The sequence below is a fragment of the Stegodyphus dumicola genome, chromosome 4 (genome assembly GCF_044657685.1).
Source record: "Stegodyphus dumicola isolate Sdum_Otavi_A_Nest chromosome 4, ASM4465768v1".
Classification (NCBI taxonomy): Eukaryota; Metazoa; Arthropoda; class Arachnida; order Araneae; family Eresidae; genus Stegodyphus; species Stegodyphus dumicola.
The window spans coordinates 37,507,313-37,535,272 of record NC_140771.1 but is presented as its reverse complement, the minus strand read 5'-3'; the positions used below and the strand labels follow the sequence as shown (position 1 = coordinate 37,535,272).

At 32.1% G+C, this 27,960-nt stretch overlaps 1 protein-coding gene across 5 annotated transcripts; it reads left to right on the top strand.

Annotated features, from left to right (window-relative positions):
• The first annotated feature begins 6 nt into the window (after window positions 1-6).
• LOC146997526 (uncharacterized) lies at window positions 7-26,817 on the top strand. Of its 5 annotated transcripts, none has more exons than XM_085814736.1 (5): window positions 254-400; window positions 736-828; window positions 5,541-5,650; window positions 10,591-10,729; window positions 25,695-26,817. In XM_085814736.1, coding segments are annotated over exons 1-5 (468 nt in total). In that variant the 5' UTR covers window positions 254-398; the 3' UTR covers window positions 25,819-26,817. The 5 variants fall into 5 exon arrangements, with proteins under 5 accessions (XP_085670860.1, XP_085670862.1, XP_085670861.1 ...); XM_085814735.1 differs by having other exon boundaries at window positions 315-590; XM_085814734.1 differs by lacking the exons at window positions 254-400; window positions 736-828 and adding an exon at window positions 7-131.
• Window positions 26,818-27,960: the final 1,143 nt, after the last annotated feature.

The following is a 27,960-nucleotide window of genomic DNA, read 5'->3' as shown; positions in this document are numbered from 1 at the left end:
CATGATGTGTGTTCAGATTTTATGGAAAAGAACTATAGACATTGGGGATCTTGTCTATGGGCAGAGAACTTATTCGTTGCTTTGGAGCTGGTGAACTTATCTCAGACAAGGCCAGCTCCATACTTATCAGTGTAAGTTGGCCTTCTCTAAAGTAAGGCTATATCTCTATCAACGACTTCATATAACAGTATATATCTCGTTGATCTATATAAACTACTACAGGTCTATCTATAGTAGGTTTGTTACAGTAGCTCTAGAGAAGGGGGAAAATGGTGCTATTCTGCGCATGCGTAAAATAACCATGCGTTACGGAATGGAGGATTTTGAAGCAGAATTTGGTGAAATTCTTTGAATTAGACCGGTTGCGAACCGGTGACTCGGATTCGCGTTAAACAGTGATGTAAGTTGTAAGTGGACAATGGTCTCCGGTTTCTTTTTTTTTTTCTCTAAACTTGTTAGAAATGAATGCTTCAACTTAAACCGATTTTAACATTGTTATATCGAATGATGCAGTTGCATCCATAGATGTACAAAATCCAGCTCTGACCTAGCATTTTTAGAATGTTATCACTAATTGTCTAATTTGTAATGTGAGTAATACCAATTAATACTTCCTTTTAAATATGGAGAAGAATATGACTCCAGTTACTTTAATTTCAGTATGCCTTATATAATTGCATTATCCAACACTGGAATTAGCTGTGTTGAATTAACAAACGCAATTTTAATTTTCAGGTTTTCATACAGTATATTATCTTGTTCGCGATTTTATGTCAGAAGGCTTAGTAGATCTCTTTGCAGCAAAGGAATTTCGTCATTGAAGAAGCCGTAAGTTTGGTGATGGAATTTTGTAGGGGTATTTATTTTTAGTTATTTGTAGTGAAGTACACATTCGATACACATCAATAACAAAATTTTTTGAAAAACAATTTCTAAACTTTTAACGAAACTTTTTCATTGCCAGCGAAATGTACATAATGTATGCTTTTTTTTTTTCTTTCTCCCTTCTGTATCCCTCACTGAAGTTTTCCAGACTTTGTTTTCATAAATTTAGGTTTGATTATTTAACTTTTACCAGGATTTTGTATAAATAAAAAGTTACTTAGTTGAAAGTCTGATGTTTTATTTTCTCTTATTTTCGGAAATGATCTGTAGGGAAAGAATTAAAAAAAAAATATTCTTTATCCTGTTATTCCAAAAGAACGGAAAACGGGGAAAATTTCTTCTAAAGAGATTGAATTGTTACTGTTTCAGATTTCATAGATTTTGATTTTTTAAGAATTCTCAAGAATTTCTTGGTTATATATTTGGAGAAATTTGAAAATCAAATTTTGGCTGCTAAGAGCAAGCTAGAAATGTCATTGAAATCAATAGTTAAATGCTACTTTTGTTTTGTTCAGTTTTGCAGGATTTTCATGAAAAATGTAAAAAGTTTGTTGAAGGAATATGAAGATACAAATAATTTAATATTTATTGATTGATTGCCATTTCACATTTTAAGTTAAGTGATCTGTTGTTAAAAAGTATTCTCAATTTATGCAAGTTAATGTCAAATGTATTGATAATAAAATTTCTTAGGTAATGTTTTATTTCCTTTTCATTTTCTTAATAATTTAAAGGAAATTAAGTAAATCTAAATTCAAAGTTTTTAATTAAATTTATTTTGGTTGTTTTTTATGACTAGAATAAGAGTTTTTTTTTTAATATTTATCTTTCTGTACGTGAGGGTGACATTAAAACTGCATTCTGTATGTAAAAGTAAGCTTATTTTTAATTTAAATTAAGGTTTTGGAATAATGTCAAGCTTTAAATGGATTAGTAAATTTACATCATTATTTAAGTAATTTTAATTAATATGTTTCATTACTATTAAAATTGCTTTATCTGAGAGCATAAGATTTGGTATCAATTTTTTAAATTCATTAAAGAAATGTTCATAAGAAGCAGCGATAAGATTATAAAGAAATGTGAGTAAAAAAAAAAAATTTAAAAAAAGGAAAGCAAATTATATCTGTATTATGCTGTTTACTTATAATGTAAAGCATTTTCTGCATTTAGTGTACAAAACTGTAAAATTTTGACTTTCTAGTAGAAAGAGAATTCATAAAATGTCTTCAAATCATTCATAATGATTTTAAAATATGAAATATCAAGATAAATTAAAGATATAGATAAAAATCTTTCTGTATCCTTCAGTTATTGTAAACAGTAGTGCACAAACTAATCTTTTAATGAACATGTTTCCAGCAAGCCGTGTAGTGATTTTAATATGTGTATTGTGTATCATTACCGAAAGGGATGCTAGTAGATTTAATTTTATGTAGATGTCCTGCAAAATCATATTTTATAATTCTTATGCAAAAGGCTTTATACTTGTAGTTTACTATAGGTTACTTTTTTATTTATACTAGATGACACCACAACACAAACCAGTCCTTACATTTTAGCCATGTTTAGTTTTTAAAGACTTATTTTTCAAAGAAATCTTCCTGTTTTGTTGTTGTTTTGAAGGATATAGAAAAAATTGTTTGAAAAGAAATATCCGTGTTAATTATGTACCAGTATTTAGTAAAATATCTGCATAATTTTTTAATAAAAACATCTTTTGTATATATGTGTATAATGAAATCATTACTGATGGTGCAATAGATATTAAGAATAAAAACCAAATCATGAAGTATGTAAATATAGTCATGGTATTTTAACACTTATTCTTGATAAAACATTTATGATACTTTTTCAGCTAAATTAATGGAAAAAGCATGCCTTTTCATGATCACATTTATGCCTTTTCTACATCTCTACAACAATTATTTTTGATGCAAGGTAGATCATTAATGACATATTAGCAAAGGAACAAGCAAGTGAAGAATGTGTATATTCTAATTAGAAATTTTAGTTTAAATTTAGAAAAAGTGATTTGTTTTTGGTTTGACTTCTTTGAATTTAGAAAGATTGATTTATTTTTGGTTTGACTTCTTTGAATTTAGAAAAAATGATTTATTTTTGGTTTGACTTCATTTTGATTTAATAAAGATTTCAGTTTGAAAATTTTCACATTATTATTACTAAAGAATTATGTAAGTACCTGTATCATTAGCTTAGAGGTAAGACTTGTTTGTGGTAAAGATTGATTTTGAAATGATGCAGTATTATCATATATAGAGAGCTATTATCATATATAGAGAAAGCTTTAGATTTTAAGAGGAATGCAACTTAAAGTTATTACTAGCAAAATTTGATTGTTCATTCTATTCTATGAATACATTTGTTGCTTCAAAGACTTTATTCACATGAGACTATTGCTGTTACTACGTTATGTAACAATATATGCTTAAGATGTGAAAAGGAGCCTGATATTACATTAGTCATCAAAATTAAAGGATATTGAGAAAAAATATAGTCATTAAGTTAATGTTGCAACCAATGCTGAATATTGTAATTATTTATGTTAATTAAATACAGTTGAACACAAATTGCACTTGTGTGCATACAATCATGCCGGAAATATATATATTTGGTGATTGACAATGTGGTGTCTGAGAATGATCAATATTCAGTAGTTATGGCTGAAAGGCATAATTTAAGTGAAGGTCTAAAGTGGCAAATAATTGGTAGAATTGATAGATGTCAAACACAAATGGAGATTTCAGTATCTCTTAAAGTATCACATGAAAAGTTTAGAGCCACGTTTTAAGCACTGGGTCAATTAATAGACAGTCTGGTCAAGAGCAACAACTACATCAGAAGACCGTTTTCTGTGGTTGTTGTCTTGAAGAAACTGTGAAACAACTGCAAGAGATTTGGTTTAGACCTTCAGGCTGCCACGGGAACTCGAATTAATCCTTCTACATCTGCATGAAAGCTCAATGAGGTTGGACTGTATGCAAGAAAACCAATGGTTTGGGTCCCACTCACTCCAGCTTTCTGAGGGGCCCATGTAAACTGGTGCTGTTGTCATGTTCAATGGAGCCAAGATGACTGGCCCCGAGTATTGTTTACTGACAAGTCCAGATATAGTCTAAACAGTGATTCTAGACCTGTTTTGATCTGGAGCCAGGAAGGAACATGCAACTTGCCTTGTCCGTGAAATATCCCATTTTCAGTGACCAAGGTTTATTGGTATGGGGAGGAATCATGACAAATGGCTGCACTGAGCTGCATATCTTTCAAGGAGGTTCTGTAACTGCTCGGAGATATGTAGACGAAGTATTGGAATTCCAAGTCAGACTGTTTAGGTGTGCTCTTGGCCCAAAGCTTTTGCTAATGGATGACAATGCAACCTCATTGAGCATATAGGGTGTCAGAATGCTTGTAAAGCCATCTTAATCAACCGACTTGAGTCAATAAACATGCCTGGAATGCCTTAAAGCATCAAATTTCAAGTGTTCAGATTCCCTCCCCCTGGAAGCCTCCAGTAGCTGAAAAGTAGGCATGCATTTCCACAAGACCTGATCAACACTTTATGGTAAAGTCTATGTAATCAAGATATGAGGTATGTATATTTGTTTGAGGTGACCATGTACCATATCGAAAAAAAAAAAATCTCCGCAAGAGGCGATTTAATTTTACCACGATTTTCCAAATTCTATAAATTTGGTTTTAATTTCAATATTTTGCAAATAATCAACTGCCAGTCATTGTAATCAATGTTAATGCTTTTGTACAAATTTCTATTATAATTTTTCATTAAGTATCAGTTACATTTTATTTCTGTCATTATCCTTTAGTTTTGATAAGCATATGTATTTAATAATTTGGTTAATAAATATTTGTTTTATTTAATTATATGTAAATTATTTCATTGGAAATGCAGAAATAAAAAAGTTTATTAAGAATATACTTTTCCTTTTAATGACCATAATATGTGTATTCTGTGTGATATTCATCATGATAAAAATTTATCATGATGAATAATGGATATTTTTATTTTTGACATTTTGCTTAGCTTGTAGAATAGGTAGCATAAGTTTAAATTATTGAATTTATTATTGTGAATTGAGTTGCATATCGATTAGAAGAGTAAGAAAAATGTTGCTCAAGCGTATTATGAAATGTTAAGTTTGTAAGCTTAAAAAATTTCTACATGCATTTATAGAAGTAAGATTTTTAATGTGCATATGTTTATGTAGAATACAATATTTTAATAAAAGTCAAGACTATTTACATACAATTGTGCATTTATATAAAAATATACTTCTATACAGAATAACATGTTTGCATAAGATTGTTTAAAAAGTATATTTAGTGTGAGAAAAAAATGTTGAATTAAACTTGCATAGTTAATGGAAAATCATATATTTTGCATAAGATTAAGAAATAATAGATGCTGATTTGAAAAATAGAATGTTAATTCTGTTGACTTGAAATCCCTGATACCTTATTTTAGTCTTTGAAATTTGTTTATTTTGATAACAAAGTTTCTCATGGGCCACCCGGGCTTTTTTTTTATACTACTTGATGAAAATTATTATTTTTATTTTAATTTTCTTTTACCTTATAAGTTGGAAAAAATTAATTATTCAAAAAATTATTTCCAGGATAGCAATTACTTTTATTAAAGGCAAAGAACGTATAACCGTGGAAGCAGAGGAAGGCCAGTCTGTATATGATGCAGTGGTTAACAACAATTTAGATCTAGGAACCTTTGGTATATCTTATCATTTAATTCAACTGTATGAAATTTTATAATTTATGTTTTAATAAATATAGTTTGCATTATTATGCATGAAATATTTTAAAATATATCCTATTGAAATCATATTTCATCTGTATTATGCATCCAAGCAGAACATATTTATGCAACTAGTATGTCTTTATATGATGTTCAGTAGTTTTTAAAACCTCTATGAATAATTTGCATGTATATTTTCAGTCTGTAAAGAGTAATGTGCTTGATCAATCCTATATGTGTCTATGTTACAAGATCATCATTAAGCACTTTTCTTGTCATCGTTAATTTCATTTTGTTGGGGAGGGGGAATGAAGCTATTGATATTTGAATCATGTAATTACTGAAGTGTACAAGAAAAAGAATTCATAAAAGGTAATTCTCAAACTGTAATCATTTGTTTTTCTGTATGTGTTAAAACCACAGAAAAATAAAATACACCTAAAGTAACATAAGTAAGTCATTGTTAGGAAACAAATGAAGTTAGTCTAGGGATTTAGTTCAGATACTTTTACTCTTTTTCTTCATTTTCTACCCTGAACTTTGTTCTTTGGTGGCTGAATTAAGCCTCTATTAACTTATCTCATGTACTACACTATATCTGTTAAAATCATATCTTTATTGTACATCACTCAACTGTTGTATACATCTTTAAAAGTTTAAGCAATCTTGCCAACTAAAAATAGCATGCATCATTGTAACAGTGCACTTGTAGAAACAGCATATGCATTTTATTGTGTGAATTTATTTATGTATTCAGTTTACATTACCTAACAATATATTTAATTTTCAGTTGTTAATATTAACCCTCTCGCTCCGCATCCTGCGATTTCCACGGGCATTGTAGAAGTAGCAAAACTTGCGCAACCCGCGATTTCCGCGGGGATGAATTTTTGCCGTTTATTTAATCATGCAACCCGCTCTTTCCCTGTTCAAGGTTTCTTTTTGGCTTTTCTGTAATGCTTAATTGTTTATTTAGATGTCGGCAAACAGATGACGTTAGTTGTTCACATTTCTGCCAGATATACAAGAATGTGTAATGTAGCATTTTGCACGCGCTTTTCAAAGCTAAAAAATGTCTGGCAGGAAGTGTTTTGCAAGTGATACAACATATATTCCTGACGATATTTCCGACACAGATAGTAGTTCTGATTCTGATTTCAAGTATATTGAAGATAGTTATAGTGAAACTGATGAGAATTTCTGATTCCTCTGCAGAGAGTGATGAATCTGAAAACTCAGTTTCTATTAAAAACGTTTGATATTGGTGCAAAATTGATATGCAAAATATTACATTATGCAAATATTTTCATTAATATATATGTTTCACCCTTGTATTTTATAAAATAAATCATTTAACCAATATTAATTTTCAAAATTTTCCTTTTATATCATTATTCTTCAATTTCAATATTCTGACAACCTTTTTCTATAACCTAATTCTATAAATTTTTTGTATATTTTAACTCTAAAATATATGTAGATTTGAAATATGTAATAAAAAAATACGTAATTTTTGAACCTATTTTGGTAAAGAGAATATGCAGTGAGAGGGTTTAACAGTAAGCTGTTTTGGTAATTTACATTTAAAGACCTACTGCATGTTTTTGTCATCACAGTAGCACATTTTCTCTTATTTCATTCCTTGTGCCTTTGGTTGGAAACTAAATTAAAGCGAGCATTTGGGAATGTGTTTTGATTTCATCATATAATCCTTTGAAAGCTCATTGTAAAAAGCATGATATATTTTCTTTTTGTGAATAAGTTTTCATGAAATTTACAATTTTGCATCTATTGATTTTAATATCCCTTTTCTATATGGTTTCTTACCATACTTAATGTTAACCTAAAAGATTGCTATGCTATATGGTTTAAAAAAATGCTTTAGACATTGCTGCTTGAGTTATTTCTCAAACTGCCATAAGTTGATAGTCATGTGGTGATGAAAGCAAAAAATGATTGCGAAAACAGGTACAGTCGGGTAGAATGTTTTGGCTTTCTGGTGAATGCCAAGCAAAAAAAACAGTTGTGAAGCCAAATTACTGATCATACAGATTTATGCTTATAAATGGTTGTGTTTCTTAAACATATGGAGGTGTTTTGTTTACTGCCGAAGTGAAATTAAGAATCGGGACCCTTCACATTCTTTACTTTGAAAATAAAAAGTCTCCTATGTACATACAAAGCATTCAGCATATGCTAAAGTGAGCTGCTACTCTCAAAATAATTCTTTCTACCTTTGTGCTAAAATATTGCTGGTGGTCCAGATGTCCAAATCTTAGATCATTTTTGATATTAGGTATCCAGATTTTGGACTTGGTACTGTATAAAATATACATGTGATAATATACACGTATGATAATTATTTCTGAAGAAGCAAATTTATTTTATTTTAAGGTATTTAACATTTTCTGCTCGCTTGTCAGCAGTCTCTTTTTATAATAAACACGGATTATGAATCTCCAAAAATTATTTAGTTTTAGATACTCTTGCTTTAAAGTGTGTATTCTGAAATCTTTTAAAATTTATTTTTCATCTGTATCAGTGGTTCTCAACCTTTTTTTTTTTTTTTTTTTTTTTTTTTTTCCCCATGCATGGAGCTTTATGGATCATCACTTGCTTATTATCAGATGCCAAGGCAAATCTTGACTCATGTATAGATAATATATTGGATTATTCGGCTGCTTTCCAGTCGGTGCTTTTAATTCACATTTTGGCAACTCCACTTCAAACATGCCTATCTGCCTTTAGATCAGCGATTCTCAACCTTTTCTGCCCTATATCACTTTCACTATTGCTAGTTGATCACCCCCTTTTTTCAAAAACTCGAAAAATAATTGTACATATACATTTGTTTAAATTTAGATTATTTTTAAATGGGTTTTATAAATTAAACAAGAAAAATTATAGAAAATATTGATACTTGAGTAAACTTGAATGAAAATTTTTTTTTTATTTTATTTTTTTTTTTTTAATCTATAAACTAAAACTAACTATTCAACAGGTAAATATAAGGCTGACCACATTCTACCTTGAAACCAGGAATTCCCACCAAGGAAACAATTTCTTCTTGGTTGAGAACCCTTTTTCTATATGGTTACATTACGAAGAATTTATGTGTCTACAACTTTTGAGATATAAAATTAGTAATACAACAACCTTGAGTTTGGCATAGATTTGTCTCATATTGATTTCGAGGGCAAACTGGTACAGGTCCCTTTTCACCAGGAGCAAAGAAATCTGCAAGACTGGAAAGTAGTGTATACAACAGTCTTATAAATACGACCATTCATTTAGAAATACATTTTGAAACGTCTATAACATAAATCAATATTACTACTCTTGATGGCCCCATCAGCTGCTGAATTCTGGGAATTCAGTCTGGGTTCATTCCTAGGCAACAGGCTGGCTGCTTGTTCCTTAGGCAAATAGCCCTCATGTGCTTTACTATATTCCAATAATCCATTATTGTTCTTAATGAATTATGTACGTTGAATAAAGCATACCAGTTAATTTATTGGGTTTGAGTAGCTAAACAAATAAAACATTTTTTAAAACATTTTTCATAAGTGTACTTTTTTCAAAACATATAAATGACAGTAAGTTAAAATATTTGACTTCAGCTGTGAAAGACATCTGTACAAGAAATAATTTAGCGTTTAAAATAGGAATTTGGATAATCAGAAGCTGTCAGAATGTTGCTAATTTTAAATCAAATTTTCTACTTATTAATATATTTCTTTATCTGTAAGTTTATCATTCATCATTTTTCTTTATTTATGTCTAATTTTAAACATTTTCTTTCTTCATTATATATATATATATATATATATATATATATATATATATTTAATTTTCTGCTTGGAATGGCTTCTTGTATCTCGTACCTGTTAGTTACTTCTGCATTTTACCATTCCTTGAAGTTAAGTGTCTGAGGATATCTGATATGGAAGTTTATAATATGTTTCTATAAGAGCCTTTCCCAATGCTTTACACATATATATTACACTTCTGAAATTATGAGTTTCAAAAACAGAGTAAGTTTTATAAGTATTTTTAAAACTTTATTTAGAAATTTATGGATAGAAGTAACAGAAAAATCCTAAACAAAATGAAAAGATAGTGGTGTTATGCTTCCAACATTTTAAGAATATTACTTTAATCCTTAAATATGTATACATATAAAATGAAGCACACTTAGATGTAATGGTGTTGTAGAAACAGTTGATGGCTTAATATGCTAAAAATGTTAATTCATAATGAATAGAAAACTGGTAACCAAGGCAGGTTAAATCTTCATTTTTATTTTGGTAAACATTTTCTAGCCACAAACAAATTGGCACATCGCTGGTATCTTTTTCAAAACGTTTACATTTTTGATAGCTTTGCAGTAAGATGAGAGCAGCAGATAGCAATCCACTAGGCCAAAGTGTAGAAAGCAACTGCAGTTATGTTCAGGATGAAATCTTGTTTCAGAATGAGTTAGTTTTGGTTCTTGATGCATTTGATTGGATAATTAATACTGCTGTAAAATTCTTATTGGCTGTTTGAGTTTTAGTTTCATTTACGTAGCATTATGCAAGAGTCATATGGCATAGTCTTGAAATGACTATGCTATATGCCATAGTCATATGCAAGAGTCCTGAAATGGCGCAGTGCAGTAAAAGATTACTAAGAATAGAGAATGGAAATATTAAGTTAAGCATTAAGGAGCTATTGTTAATTTAAATTATAATTTATCTTTTACATGTTTTATTTTATTATTATTATATATATATATATATATTTTTTTTTTTTTCTAAATATATATGTGTGTGTGAACAATCTTTTAGTCTAAAGACTGTTTGTATGTTAATGGCATTAACTTGTTAAAATACTAGTGTAACTGAGTTTAACAATGCAATGATTTAATTCTGCAGGTGAATGTTCTGGACAAACATCATGTAGTACTTGCCATGTAATTGTAAATGAGAATGATTATAAAAGAATTAAAGAATTAAGTGAAGTAGAAGAAAAAGAAGCTGATCTCTTAGACAATGCGTTTTCTGCTTGTTCAACGTATGTATATGTTATTTTTTATATTATTTTGTAAACTAAACTGGTAAATATGTCTGAGCAGTTCAATTAATTCATTATTAACTTATTCCTTAAATTTTGCACATTTTTGTGTAAATAATAAACAAAAATATTTAGTTCTCTTATGAAAATGTTAATTTAATAATTTATAAAACATTTATATACAAACTTTAATCCTCAAGATCACCAATGGAGTATCAATGTCAGAAATATGTTTTCCATTTTTCTTCATTTACCATCCTCACCATCACAGTCATTACAAGACTGCAGCATAATGAGAGAGCTAAGTTGATCCAGCACATTGGTGATTTCTTAAACGTGATAAGAATAAGTAACTTCATTTCTAAATTTTTGGAAATATTGTCTACACTACACATTTCTGCCTGGAAAAACAATAAACATCATTCTCACGGTGTAGCAAGGGAAAGCCCACATATTAAAGCCACAGCATTAATAGCCACGTGTTGGGACTACATCCCCGAACATGGTGATCAATCACATTAATCTTCAAGATTTGCAATCATGTTCACAACATGGACATGACAGCAAATGGAATATTTTTTATTTCATAACCATATTGCGAGAGGCGGTACAGCAGACCAGCAAATAACTATCAAGTAGCATTGAAAAAAGGTGGCATGTTGGGGCCAGAACTTAAAATACCCTTTTGGTCTTGAGGTATGGTTTTTTTAACCAATAGCACCGTGCTTCTGCCTTCAAGGTCATAGGTAAGAGGCATTCAAGATAATAGCTTCTTGCTGACCATTCACCACTGTTCTCATTATTAGATGACATTATGAGACAACAGCACTGACCTGGTCCTGCATGCTCCTTAAGATAATAGTCCTAAAGTATTTTACTGTTTTTTATAGTAGATCCAAATGTAAGAAATGTTTCTTATTTGCTAAGTAAATTTCCTTATTACGGTTGAAACTAACACCATTTTCTGAAAATTTTATTATTGATTGAAACATTTCTGAATTTTTTTAAATACTGTTTACATTTTTAATATCAGTTATTCTCCCAAAAATGTTTTTGATGCATTTTCTTTATCTTAAATGAATTAAACGAAAAACATTAGGATTTTAAAAAAAATCTGACAGGTACAGTACTACTGAATAAAGGCCAGTCCTCATGACTACACTTGTGATGTAGTTAATGTAAATTTTCTTTTCGCTGGTGTAAATGTGAGCTACATAGAGGCTGTAAATGTCAGTTTACTGAAGTTCAGCTTTTTATTCTGCAGCATGACCAAATAGCAAATAACTCAGTTACTATCATGTGTGGTGGTCTGAAGAAACTTCTTATTTACACTTTTCATTCAGTATGTTGCCATAATAACAGAGCAGTGAGTTTTTGTTTATAAAGATAATAATTGCCCATTTCACATGATGCTGTCATTTCATCTGTTACTTTTTTTAAATTTTCACATTTTTTTCACGTCGCGCAGAAAATTTTGTGAATAAAACCTTCTTTTTGAAAAAAATCTATGCTGATCAATTACTCCAGAGGTCTCAAACTGGTCTTACATGGCACCTCTGCTCTTTCTTAGCCATCATCTTGGTGAGATGGGTGTCACAATCCTGAAGACCCTGTGATGTGTCCTCCTTTCGTTTTTCTTCTTCCTTGCAGTTTCCTCTTCGAAGGAAGGAGCTCATCATTAAGAGACGCTGTCACAAGTTTATTGCTTCTGGCTTACCATAGGCAGAAAACTGCCTGCACGTTTGCCATGTGTGGTGACCTGTATGGTTGGAAAGAAGGATCCTGATAGTTGAGGGGTGAGGTACAATCCCCAACACACTACTTTGGTCTCTGCTTTAGTCCAAACTGAAGGCATAAACTTGCTGTTATCATTGGGGTCATTAGCCCTTGCGTTAGTGGCTTGGAAATAAGATTTCAAAAATTCTTGCTTTGGGGAAAGCTTTCAGTGTGGCTTCAGTTTGCATATAGGTCTGGTTAGCCCTAACACAGGAGCCTGTGTTTCCTCCTTGGGCTGAATGGTTGGGGGGGGGCTGTTCGGACCTGAAATTTGGTTCCTTCACTATGGAATCTTAAAATTCTGAAATTTGTAATGCTGTTAAGAAGATCTGCACCGAAGTAAATGCCAACAATCAGTTTTCTGACCAACCTTTTCATTTTTTAGTGATAAGTATTTCAAATGGCAAGTTAAGGTAAATGTCTCGCTTCCTTATCAATCAATACATTTTATCTGTGGCAGGGATAACAGAAAAACATCAAACAATTTAGATCCAAAGACCTTCTTATTGAAACAACTAGCACTGTGCAACAGCGAATCTGCTGAAGATGACATATATATCAAGATTACAGTTTCAGTTCATAAATCTCAAAAATTTTTTAATCTCGGAGCCAAACCTGATATGCATGTCTGAGAAGGAAATTGTAACAAAGCTTTAAGGCCAAAATGTTTATCTTGCAAAGAAGATAAGAGTTAAAAAAAAAATGATCAATTCCTCCCACCAAGCATATTATTTTAACATTTAAGACCTCTCATCTTCCAAAGAATATAAAGGCTGGCTATTTGCATTGCCCAGTTCAACTGTGTATGCCAAACACTATGCTTTGCTTTCACTATCAGTGGTTTGGGCACACAAAGACAACTTGTCAGTAGCAAGCCCACATGTGCAAAATGTTCTGTTGTTGGTCATGAAAGTGACAACTGCACTGCTGCCTCGCTTTGTATGAACTGCAAAGGAAATCATCCTGCTTATGACTGCTTTTGTCCCACTTGACAGAAACAAAAGGGGGTTCACTACCTTAAGGTCACCAGAAACATCACATTTGCAGAAGCTCGCAAACGATTTTTGAATATGCAGTTAATTCCAATATCTTGCTCATCAGCAATACAGTCAAATCTATGTCAACTCAGACCACACTAAGTGTCAAACCAAATCTTAATAATTCGCCCTCAATAGTCATCATATCACAAAAAGCACACGTGCTTTAACACTAGAATGGCGTTAAAATCTGACCTACTGGAACGGCGGTAAGGGGTCATTTTGACCCTTCGATGAAAGTTCTGAAATAACAATGGTAAAATAATTTTAAATGCCATACATTGGCACAAATATGTATTTTATATGTATTTCATAATTTATATTTAATATCACATGATAATTTATTGACTTTTTAAAATACCGTTAATGTATCGAGTACATGGCGATCAATTGGATCATACTACAATTACTCAAATATAAGAATATAAGAATTGATTTCAGATAAATGGTTTCACAAATTAAAACTAATACTAACTAAAATAAAACACAATTTATATAATAATATTTCTTATGTACTTACTCGGAGGATGATTCACTCTGTAAATTCAGAAATGAGAAATGTTCTCTGATGTTTCAGTTATATCATTATATGTGTAGCAGAATGGAATATGTAAAGCATTTCATTTCAATTATATTTAATGTTTAAAATATTAGAGATTACATATACATATTAAGAATTAATGCAGTTGATACAAAAATAATTTATAACAATTTTTCCAGCACATTTTCCGCACACAACTTTGGAACAAGATGCACAATATTCTTGAGATTTGTTTCCATTGCATCTCTGTACATTTTTCTCTTTATATCCATTTTCTTTTCATGTGTTTTTTCTGAAGACTTTGGAAGGATCTTTAGGAGTTTTGAAGCCATATGTACCACTCTTAACCCCTCTCCTAATTTCAGTAAATAATCTCACCTGTTAATGGTGTTTCCTGTGACACTTTTATAAATTATCCAGACATTCAAAGGTGCGTGATCCAAAATATCGAAAAAGATATGTACAGGCCATCAACTGAATATTTTCGGCACATCTGATCACCAATATCCACACAACTTTGTTGCTTTGTAAAATGCTATTGAATCGGGCAACTTCTTGGAACTGTCTCCAGTTTTTACAGTAGAATGTAATGAGCTCAGTAGAAAAATGCTTTTGTTTCTTTTGCCTTGATAGATGGTAAGTGTGATGTTATCATGTTCCACGATTGTCGATGAATAAAGATTACTACGCATATTTTTCAAAGATATAGGAATTTCTCTTCTGTTCTTTAGTTATCCGTGGTAATATTCCTCCCTTTGTTTAGATGTGGCTCCGTTAATTTTATGACAACATTTTCAGACAAACGTAATTGAGGATTTGCTGTTTCATCTTTTCCTAGATAAGGAAATCCATTCAAGAGGTATTTAGTATCAACGGCGACAGATAATAAAAATTTTATTCTAAATTTGTCAGGTTTATTAGGCATATATTGTGTAAATCTACACCTAGCTTTAGATGGCAATAATTGTTCATCAACTGTAATATTTTGTCCTGGCTGGTAGCATGTTTTACGGTTTTCAATAAATTTGTTCCACATGTCTGATGCAAGAGCAAATTTATCAGTTCGTAATCTAGTAGATCTTGTTGCCTTTTCATCAAACCTTAAAAATCATTTTATTTCTTTGAATCCATCTCTTGATATAGTTTCTTTTCAAAAGGGTATTCTCCATGCTTTGGACCACAAGGAATATAAATCTAAGCCCTTTAATCCTATTACTCCTCAAACATACAATATAGCGACAAAAGCATCTAACTCGGCCAGATATATAACTTCCAGTTATTGTTTCTAAGTTGCAGCTTCGGATTCTGTACATTTCTTTATATGCAGCAAGATATCATCATCAATAAAAAGCTTGAAAGCACTAGACACTTTGTCCTCAGAAACACGATTCTGCAAAAGATGTTGGTCCTGCTGTTTCTTTTGTAAACATTATAAGCAGGAACATGGCCACAGATAGAATTTTTGGAATTTATTTCATTCCATACAGTGTTATCAGGAGCTGCAAAAACAATTTTGCAAATATCCTGATCCGTTTTTGCCCGTTTATTTCTGCTGAGTTTTCCTTCGTTAACTTTGCTGTCCTCGGATTCACTAATAGTTTGTGTCTGGAATTCATTTTCAGATAGCTCCTGCAACAATTTTTTAAATTTCTTCATCCATAAGACCTCTTTCCCGCTTATTAGACATACTTTGTAAAAGTAGAAAAATACCAAACTATTAGAAAACGATAGGGAATATATTTTAGCATATGATTCTCACAGCGTAAAGGAAAAGTGATAATGAACTTGATGGCAGAATTCATATGTACTCAAATACTGATTTGGGATTACCAAGAAAACATCTGTCCTAACTGTTATCACCTGTAGTAAGTAAGCTGAATTAACAAACGGGAAAATACATCTGTAAAATAAACTATTTCTGAAAAGAAATGCAAGCACGAAAAATGCTGCGTCTAGCTTCCTTGCAGTATTTTCTTCAAACAAATAAGTAATTTCAAACAAAGGAACAACTTATGTAGACATTACAAAGTAATTAGACCACCCAGGTTTTTATCCTTCTGGGAGATAGTATGAATGCAGTCGAAAAATCCTTATTAGTGAATGTTTTTTATGGGTTATTTGGCAATGCCTCAAGCAGAAAGGGATAAAAGTAAAGGGGTCAAAATGACCCCTCCATCTGTCATTTAAGGAATACATGCCAATATTTCTAAAACTAACAAACCTAGAGTGTTGAAATTCTTTTTACAAATATTTGTTATCTGTTTAGGAAAAATCAAAAAATACCAAACAATTTCTTTCAATAAAACAACAGTAATCAACAGTCAAAAGTGTTCAGGGGTCAAAATGACCCCTACCGCCATTCTAGTGTTAAACCTCAAAACAATTAGAAATTATTGCAGAAAGTAGTAAGAAAGTGCTTAATATATAAACCTGAAAAACGAAAGCAAATCCAAACCTGAAATTCGAAATGAGCCTCCCTGACAAATTAACTCTGATGTATTTGGAATCAGACGCAATTGAAATGGGAACTGAAGAGTGTGTTCGTCCCTCAACATGTTCCATGAAAAACAAAGCAGTCGAGGTAAACAATCACGATTGCCACTATAATTTCTTGGGACTGTCAAGGTTTCTACACCAGAGTTTTATAGACATTAAACACTTAATTGATATCTACCATCTTGCATGTTTCAAGCTTTAAGAAACTTTTCTGAAACCGAAACTTTCAGTGAAGCTCAGTAGATAATCTGCTGCTGGGAAGCAGGTATGTGATGGTGTACTATTACTTACATTAAATGATTAACCATCCTCCGTCTTTTCTTTAGATACTAGTCTTCAAGCTGTGGCAGTACAAGTCAGTGTAAGGATCTTGATCACAGTGTTTTTGCCTATACTAACCAAATGAGGTTTACGATTAATTGATTTTGAATGACTTGATTGATCATCCACTCACTCATTCATTATTCTTGGAGATTTAATCACTTGCGCTGTGAGTAAACTTCACAGTTGCGGTGCCGGACGCTACAATATAACAAGCGGTAAAGTGTCCCATTTACGTCGCTCTGCATCTGCGAGTGCAATCCAGAGCTGTAACTCAAGAAATAAACAATTTCGTTGTTAGGCGACGTGTACCACGTTATTTTCATTTTTGCAATAAATGCCTATCGACGTTATGTTCACGTCGCTCGCGGTTTGAGACAAAAGCATCTCGACATACATGGCGCGTCATTTTAGCCCAAGTGGTTAGATGGCAATAACTCTTTGTAAGGAAACCAACAAGTAAATTCACTTGGTAAACAAACTGAACAGTTGGTTGATGATCATTGTCTGTATATACTAAATATTGGAAATGAGACTTTCTTTCCCCAACCAACCAAGTCATTTCATGCAACAGATATAGCTATCAGTTCTCCCTCACTGCTACCTTAGTTTTCACTTAAAGTTAGTAATGTTCTTTTCAGTTGTGATCATTTTCCAGTTTTTTTTTCCTTGTTAAGGATATACCTCCTTTGGAGCTGACCTGTCATTTTATTTATGATAGAGAATACTGATCACTTTTATCATTCCTAGCTGTGATTAGTCAGGAAATAGTGAATAATACAGATATTGAAGATGCAGTGGCTGTGGTAACTGACATCATCCTACAGGCAACTAAACTCTCGATTCCTAAATCATCAGTAAGACTTCCAAAGTATGCAAAACCATGGTGGAGCAATGAATGTAAAGAAGCACAGGAAGCAGAGAAAACTGTGGAATATTTCCTACACATACTCGTATCTCCAACCTTCTGACCTATAAGTAGGCTAAGGTAAAGGCACAAAATGTCAGATGGCAGAGACAGGGAAATATGTGTTGCTTTCTGTGTCATCCAGTTTTTATTTCTTGTTCAAGGATATACCTCCTTTGGAGCTGACCTATCATTTTATTTATGATAGAGAATACTGATCACTTTTATCATTCTTAGCTGTGATTAGTCAGGAAATGGTGAATAATACAGATATTGAAGATGCAGTGACTGTGGTAACTGACATCATCCTGCAGGCAACTAAACTCTCGATTCCTAAATCATCATCAAGGCTTCCTAAATCATCATCAAGGCATCAAGTATGCAAAACCATGGTGGAGCAATGAATATAAAGAAGCACAGGATGCAGAGAAAACTGTGGAATGTTTCCTACAAATACTCGGGTCCCCAACCTTCTGACCTATAAGCAGGCTAAGGTAAAGGCACAAAATGTCAGATGGCAGAGCCAGGGAAATATGTGTTGTTTTCTGTGTCATCAACAAGTTTTGATACTCTGAGAAAAAGAATTTAAGAATGTATTAAGAAAATGTCAAAATCACTCACTTTCTGTCTTGATAGTTTGATAAACAGCAGGGAAGAAACTGCAGATAGTATTTGTGAGGCTTTTGCTTTTGTGTCAAGTAAACCATTTGTCCGCATTTTTTTTTTTCCCCCCATCAGGTACAATCTAAGAGAGTTTCTGTCAAATTTAATGAGCTCAACTGTGAAAATTATAACACAGAATTCACAATACTCAAGATTCGAAGAACTCTTTCTTGGATACATAAGACAGTTACGACTCTAGATGGTGGGAGCTATAAGTATGTTAAAGTTTCTAAACTACTATGTTAAAGTTTGTGTCCTGCGAATCATTAGTTGCCCTTCTTACCCCTTTTAACAAAGTGTAGAAGAAGCATATTTTCCTAAATATATAGAGAAGAGCTTTAGTTATTCTCATAGCAAAACCTGATAAGGAATCTTGTAAGAATTCTTGCAATTATAGATTGATAAGAATGAACCTGCTGCCTTTGCAAAATCTCGAAAAAAAGATAAACTCTCATCTAGCTCATCACTGGAAAAGAATGATTGCAGTTCTTCATATCAGGGTGAGTTTTAAAGAGGTAGGTCAACTTTGGTTAATGTTGTGATATTTGAGACCTTGCTGTGAAGTTGGGAGGAAACACCTAGTATCTATTTTCTTAGATATAGAAAAAGCATATGATAAGGCTCGGAGATGTGACATTCTCCATGACCTTTGTGATATTAATCTACATGGTAATTTAGCTGTCTTTAAAAAATAGATTATTCCAAGTAAAGCTTGGTTCTCTGTTCTCAAAAGCTCAAGAAAATTCTATCGAGCACATGGTGGGGAGCTGACTGCTGTTCTTTGCTCCAGTTCTGTGTAGTGCTGTAATCAGCTCCAAATTAGATTACACCTCTGTGGTGGATGCATCTTCATGTCAATCTGCATTACTAAAGCTTGATCCTGTTTACCATCAGGCATAAGACATTTGTTTTGGAGCCTTCCAATCAACACCTGTACAGAGCTTGTACGTAGATTGTGTTGAGCCTTCACTTCATTTAAGGCATGAGCAACTGTCTCTTTGCTATTATTTTCCTGTATATTCTTTTATATGATTCAAATGTCCTTTTCCAAGCACAGCCTTCCTAGATTTCTACCTATTCAAAAAGATCTTAGTCATTAGTTGAAGAATACAGCATTTCTGAGATGAAAAGCAATAAATTATTTTCAAATTCCTCTTTGGGATGATGTAAAAATTGAATTTCTTAAAGTTTTCAAACATTTTGAGAACAGCTCTAACGAGGTAATGTAAATGCCTTGTTAAAGCTTTTTAGATCACAGAAATTAATACAACAGTTATTTGTTTACCCAAAACTTGTGCCCAAAAGTTCACTGCAGAGTTTTTCTGAAGAAAACAGTTCTTCTGTTTTAGAAGTTCTAAACTTGAGTAGAGGACCACCAGCGGCCGAGCGGTAAAGACGCTGAACACTGGTAGTTTGGTCTGAAGTTCGAATCCCACGAACAGGCTGGCTGCATGGGCCTTTCGTGGTTTTCCTCATGTGTAACGTGTATATGAGTCAGTTTCCTTTAGAAAGTCCTCCACGAAAGCATCCCTCCCTTTAGGAAGATAGCCCTCATGTGCTTTGCCATAATTGAATAATCCAATCCAATCCTAAACTTGAATAGTGTCTTAAAGAATGACCATTATGACATTATATACTGCTATGTGTCTGGACATTCGAAATAAAGGGTAATGGTTTCGAAGTAAAGGGAACTTGCAGATATTACAGCAAAGAATTCTGTGGAAGTGTTCAGCAGACCTGTTCCCTTTTTAGACATAACATCTGATATTAGACAGAGAATTTTAAACAAATGGAAGCTACTCTGTGATGTTCAGCTAGTAATAAGTTAAGACGTTTGAAACTTGGGATGGAAAGCTGGAAGAGTGCCAGAAATCGAAAGGAGGATGTGCTGTTAACCCATCTTAAAATCGATCACTCGCATTTACCTTCTAAAAGCAGAGAGTGAGTCAGTGGGTCCTAATTGTGATATTGTTCTGTCCGTTTGTCATTTTTTAATACGTAGGTTGAGGCAAAAGTCATGGCAACTATTTTTTTTCTTGAAGATACCAGTCCGGTTGAAAAATGTCACATATACAGACGAAAGGACAAGGTCTTAACTACATGTGTGGACAATAAATAGCACTAAAATATCGTAACACACGAATTTATTACAGTAGTATACAGGGCAATATAGCCTTCACCGTGCAAAAGAATGATAACACAATACACATAAAGTTGATATGACAAACCTGGGCCTAAAGACACTCAATGTAGTCCCCTGCTACTGTCACCACACGCTGCCAACGATGTGGGAGGTGCTGAATACCATCAGCCTCAGCATTTTCCACACCATGTATGAATTGGGTCATCTGTTGGCGCACAGCATTAGCAATGTGCTCTCGTGTTGCAAACCGTCTGCCACGTATTGGTTCCTTAATCTTGGGAATGAGATCAAAGTCACAGGGCAAAAGGTCAGGAGAGTATGGTGGGTGCTCCAATTCTTCCCATCCCCTCGCCTTGTCGTGCAGAATTATTGCACTGTCCACAAGATCCGGACGTTTATCCTAAATGCCACATCGCACCTGGAAGTCCCTGCAGTACTGTGCGGTCACTGTTTTGCCATGAGGAACAAAGTGGCAAACAATGACACCCCTGACATCATACGCGACAATAACCATCAATTTGACTGGGGAAGGATTCTGACGCTAGCTCATTATGCAATATCCTGTGGACAGTGCGTTTCTAGATGCCACTTGCCCTCTCTAACTCCAGTAATGTCCATCGTCTGTCTTCATCCATGAGGTGCTTGATGACGGCACGTGCCAAGTCGGTCTGCACACTCACCGGTCATCCCGAACGTTGCTCATCGCTGGTTTACACACGTCCTTGCTGAAACTTTCCTACCCACCATGCTACTGTATGATATGGTAGGGCATTATTCCCAAGGGCTTCTACTAATTCACTGTGACACTCCTTCGCATTTCTCCCTCGGAGAACGGCTATTTTGATGTAAGCGTGCTGCTCAACACGGGTTACTTCCATCTCGCACGGAACTCACCAACTGACTGATTTCAGAGCCCTCCCTACCACAGAGCCCTCCCTACCACAGAGCCAGCTATCACAGAGCCATCTGTTATTCTGCATACAGTCTATGCCTGCAGAACTTCTACACAACACATATATGTTTTGTGATCCATTCACATATCTACAAGAAAAAAATAGTTGCCATGACTTTTGCCCCAACCCTCGTAGAATATCCATATTTTAACAGATTTTGATTGAAGCATTTTAATAAATGTGACTTGCCTCTTTACTGTATAATGGGAGAAGAGGTCGATACCATTTATTTGAATACCTGAAAGAGATGGGTTTGTATTATGGGTTATAAGTTTTGGATGTATCTACCATGTGTTTGGTTCAAATAGTCTTTCAGGCTAAAAGAAAATGTGCCAAGAAAATCTTCTACTACTAGTTACTACTACTACTCGAACTGCCAAACCCCTAAGCAATTTTATGTAGCTCACAAAAATATTTTAATTATGAATTTGTTGCAAATACAAAGATTTCAAATCAAGTTCAAGAGAGAGACATTTTCATTATAAATTGAGTTAACTAATTTACAGTGTGATACAAGTCTTAATCAAGATTTGAAGATATGGATTTTATTAACTTTTATTTGTACTTGACATATTTTATAATTATTTGTGAAGAATTTTTTTTTTTTTCCACAATTGAAAATTAATAAGAAGGAAATCTGATTTACCGATGAGCATCTACAATCTGTTATAAAGACAATTTCTAGTATTTCTCTCTAAGGCTTCAAATTTTATCAAAACTGAAATGCCATTAAGTGTCAAGTCGAGGAATAAAAAAATTTATAGTTATATACATACAAATATGTATTTTTATTTATGCATAGAAACGAATTCAATAAGTAAGGAAAAGAGACTTAAGTTTGTCATTATTTATTCTCTAGTTTTGTTCTGCCTGGAAAACTTTCTCTGAAAAGTTAAGAAAGTTTTCATAATTTCTTTCAGCTTAAATTGAACTAAATTATTTAATGATTATAGTAAGTCTGGAACTTTTAATTGTCAAATATTTGAATTACAAAGTGTAACCAATATAAGTGTCTTGCAAGTACCAGACTTTAAATTTCAGATACAAAAAATAAATATAAGTTTGAATTTTTTCCGAAAAATGCTTAGTAAACAACATTTATTTTAAACGCTTTTTATTTTGTTAAAAAAAAATTCGAACCCGTCAGCTGTTTTTCTGGTTGTGCATGTGGCCCACAGGCAATCTAACCTTTTTTTCTAAATTAATGTATTGTATTTTTACTTGCGTACAAATGGAAATGTTATTTCTTCAAGTTTTGTATGATCCCTAAATATGATCTTCAACTTTAAAATGTAATATGTATGAGAGTCTTTTTTCTTTTTCTTTTTCTTTTTTTTTTTGTTTGTTTGTTGTTGTTGTTGTTGTTAATGTTGTTATATTTTTAAGAATGTGTAGGAAATTTTCTCATTATGGACTGAAGGAGTGTATAAAAGATTAGATTTCGTAATTTTTATGAACTTAATTCTTTTTAATTCAAAAAATGGAAAAGCAAAAAATCTCCATCATTTAAAGCATTTTTGTAATTGGAAGTATTGTATTTATTCACATATTTTCCCCCTTTTTTTTTATGATTTTATCATACAAAAATAGAGGGGAAGAGATATGGAAAGGACACAATTACAGAAAAAACATAACAAATGAAAAATATTCATAGATAAACTCTTGGTAATTATCACAATATTATTTATTTAACTCTCTGAGCGGCCAGGGTTTTCGCTAAGAAAGCACAAATTTCCCAAAACTACTATGAGAACAAATTATTTTTTGATTTTAATGTAAAAACTCTCCTGGTTGGTATTTCATGCCTGTATTTGTTTTCTTTTGATATAGTGTCTTAATTTCTTTGATATATTTTAATATGCACGTATATATACATTCTTACAGATATCAGAAAAAATATTCTAGGCCGTATATGTACGCCCATGCCGCTTAGAGGGTTAAAAGAAACCTGCATTCTAATCAGATTAAAAATTACTAATGACATTAACATTAAAGTATCTAACACAAGATTTTCATTTATGCTTCTGTTTTAAATCTCATCCACTTTTATTGTTGTTCACTGCTAGCTACTCTTGAGGTCTGAAGTTGTTTAATCGTGATGGAACTGCTATCAAGTCTGCTGTTTGCTAGTTGTCGCCATCATCAATATCGCTATTCAGTTTATCTTTCCACCTGCAATGATCTTCAGAACTGTCCAGAACACTAGATATTCCCTATTTTTTTTTAACTTAACTATTATTGTTTCATCAGTCAGAGCCCATGTACCCCAAATCCATGAACAAATCAATTAGTAAGATCAAAACAATGTCTAAATGAACAAATCTGTTTTAAAATTATGGGAAGCTTGCTTTCTGAACACCTTGAAAAAGGAGAGAATTACGTGAAGCTGGGGAATATGCCATTAAATGCACTATGTGTCTACGACCAAGGGTTTTGAAAGTAAAGGCACTGTGAACTTAGTATATGCAGGATAGTATAAAAAATTTTTACCAATATATGAACCTCTAGTGGCCTATCCACTCAACTAGTCGAAATGAAATTTTAGATATTGTTTGAAGGTATGCATTCAAGATTGTGATGATTTAAAACAACAGAGCTCTCGCAGTTATGGTTGCAGTAAAGAAATTCCAAAATTTTCAGATGGTAACACCCACTTCTTTCCCTGGGCAAATTTATTAGCACATTGGAAAACCTTAAATGACAATGGAAAGATACATGTATGACTATAAATCATTTGCAAAGAAGAGCATTATAAAGAATCAGTGATAATAGAGAGGAGAGAAGAAAAAACTGTTTTAGAATTAGAGGTTTTCAATGTGTACAATGTTTCAAGATATTCATCTCCTGTAAATTTGCACTTTCATAGCTGTCACAATCCGCTGACCTCACTTCGGTGGGGTTCTGGTTCTGGAATTATCTGAAACCTTAAGGTCTACAAAATAAGATCTGTCAGAACTGATAGATGCCATAAAATGTGAAGTTATACAGATTCCTCTCTTGTGTTGTTTATGGTCCTTTACAGTACTCTTCTTTGCAGATATTATATGCTGGCAATTTTTGTCATACGGCTAACTTGCCATTTATGGTTGCCCACCAGTAGTCGAGTGGTAAAGCTGTTCAATACTGGTAATTCGGTCCTGGGTTTGAATCCCAGCATATATGTCATGTGTATGTGAGCTAGTTTCCCTTAGAAACTCCTCCGCAAAAACACCCCCCCTTAGGCAGATACTTCTCGAGTGCTGTACCATAGTTAAACAAACCAAACTATATATGGTTTTTCAGCGCCATTTGGTGCAGGGAAAAAGGTGGGAACTTTAAAAAAAATTTTCATTAACCATAACCATGAGAAGCTGTGTTATTTTAAATCATTGCAATCGAGCGCACACCTTCAAAAAATAATATCTGAAATTCATTTCGATCGGTTGAGCAGCTAGGTGGCTAGGAGTTCATATATCGGAGGAGATTTTTTTATAACCACCCTGTATATGTATATATATTATGGTTTGCCATTTATTTAAAGATGAGAACATAATATTTTTCAGAACAGTGTTCCTTGATCTAGTGCACTGAAAAAAAATTTTCATGACTTTATGTGATCTGCATATTTTAAAATGTATGCATTTTCTTGTCTATTAAAATTTTAAAGACATGAAATAAAATATTATTGAAGAAAATACAATTTTCAAAGCAGAGGATGGAAATGTTATTTTCATTTATTAGATTTTGTATATTTTTATGTTATAAATGCATAAATGAAATTAAGCAAAACACTAAAATAAATTAGTTTGTTTGATTCTTGTAAGATTTTCTTAATTTGAAATGCAGTTGTATTTTAATAAAAGCAAATGTACTTGATCTTGTTTATCTTTTAAATCTGATGGCTTTTTTATGATTAATAGTTGAATGGTCATCGAAAAATACAGTATGAGGCTTATATGTACTTGATTATTTACAGGAATTTTATCTTAGGGGAGTATGTGATGTGTTTATCTAATTTTTAATGGTTCTTTTGTAGTCTGAGAACTGAAATGAACAAAGCAGATTGAAATGCTTATTTATAATTTCTTTTATAGATTTGTATCTGAAATTAAAAACTATGGACATTATAAACATTGTCTCTTTTTTTAGATCTCGATTGGCTTGTCAAATAATTGTTACAGAAGCTATGAATGGTTTAGAATTGAGTCTTCCTGGAGAAGTAAAAGATGCTAGACTGCTTTCTTCAACCTATACCAGTGAAAAGATCAAATAATTACAACTAGAGAGAAACGTTCTAATACCATTATTGTACAGTCTTGTTGAATAAGAATGAGGTTTCTTTGAGGAGGTATCAGGATATAAAATGCTTAGATATTTTAAAATTAAGTGCTGTAATCCTCTTATAAAAATATCAAAATTGTATGGCATATCGGAAGAAATCTAAACATTTATTACATACTGAATGAATTTTCAATAATGTTATTGGTGCACTGTAATATCTATTAGCCCCTTTTTTAAAAAAAATTGGATTTTATTATTGAAAAATTCATACCTTATATTATCACATGAACAGTTCTTTTCTGTTGAATATGCCTAAATGTAATGTTATATACTGTGATATAGGAGAGCATCTCGTACCATTCTTAACATTTTAAATTCACTCTCAATTATGCTGCCAAATTTTCTCATGTTTTATGAATAATTTTTATATTATAAATGCTCAAATATTCACATTATAAATTAATATTACATCATTTATAATTTTAAATGTCACATTTATAATAAAAGTAATTCTGAAAATGGCCAATATTTCGTCTGTGGTATGCAACTATACAGATGTACAATTGCTTTTCATCAAAAAGCATTTGGTTTGGGGGGGGGGAATGTTTTATGCAACATTTAGTAGAATATATATGCAGCTATATGAATTAATATGCAACTTTTAGTAATAATAGAATCATTGATTTTAAAGTTGCAGAAATGAACATTTTAAAATTTCTTTGTATAGTATTGCAGCATTATTAAAAATATTCATTACTAGAAAATGTGATATTTAATTTCTGAATGTAATATTCGTGTGAATATTCAGATTATAAAATACATATTTTAATTATTCTTACATTCTTTGTTATATTCTTTTGTATCAAGTTTGGAAATTTTACTCAAAAAGAAAAAATATATTTTTGTAAGTTATTAAATATTCCTTTTTTATATTTTATCTTGTCTAAGGAAATTTTGTACTAGATGTGTCTATAAAAATACTTTTTCTACATATTTGTTTATTTATTGCATTCCACAGCATTTATGCATTGAATATTTATTATTACAGTTCAGCTATTGAAGATCTAAATACAAATGCCATTTTTTAAAAAATATTTGCATATAATGGGCATAATAAATAATTAAGAATAGTTTCTGTAATTTAACCACTGAGCATTATGCATATATAATAGAGAGAGAGTAATACATACAATACAATTTGACTATATTTATGTACTTTCATACTTTTAAAAAGTATTGTTGCATGCATACAGGTTTGTAATAGATTGAATGCGCTCTGAACTGATAATAGCTTGATAAAATTTATTTTACCAGAAGGAACACTTTATGTCTGTCTTTCCACAAAAATACTGATACATCTCTTCACAGTGTCACAGAAAGCAATCAGTAATTACACATCAAACTACTAAGAATTTTAAATGCAATGCAATGCAAAGTGCATCTATAGAGTAAAGCTCTCATGGAGGTATCTCAGTATGCCCTAGTTGACCATGAACTGAGATATGATGTTCTCTCTAACCGTATATAGTTATACCCCAGCCACAGAGAAATCTTTATTACCTTCCATTTCTCGAAATTAGTGGAAAGCATTTGAGGTATATTTGTGTTTACAGTTACATATAGGGATCAATGACAATTATTCGATTAGAATACTAATTACAGTTAAACAGGGGCCGGTCAAAAATGTCACCAATTTTGGCCACTTTGGGAGATTTATCACCAAATTAGTCCCCTAATCCATTATCAGTTTAGCGATATCTCACCAGTTTAGCAAAATAGCCATTTAGCTGGATGTTAAGTAGACTTGCTCCTGTATTCTTATTTTTATGATAGAGCTTAGTCCCTTTTAAGCATTTCATGTTACATATATACAAAATTTGTAACACTATTTATTTCAAACTCTTACAATACTATTTTATCATAGTTTTATATATTTCAAAAATGAATATTAACTCACAGTTATTGAAATGAAAGGCCTTTTTGACTGTAAGACTTTATTTTACCTTTTCTGTTTCTTGCAGTATTAAATTACATACAGGTGATACCTAAAAATTTAATACTGGCTTATTCAAAATGCTGTGATTTTTAGACCACTGCAAAAATTTATCATTTAATGCCATGTAATAACCAGTGT

Coding starts and splice junctions, on each gene's coding strand:
- LOC146997526 (XM_085814734.1), top strand. CDS start 22: ATGGAAAAGAACTATAGACATTGGGGATCTTGTCTATGGGCAGAGAAC. Junction 132..5,540: donor CCAGCTCCATACTTATCAGT/GTAAGTTGGCCT, acceptor AATTATTTCCAG/GATAGCAATTACTTTTATTA. Junction 5,651..10,590: donor TTTAGATCTAGGAACCTTTG/GTATATCTTATC, acceptor TTAATTCTGCAG/GTGAATGTTCTGGACAAACA.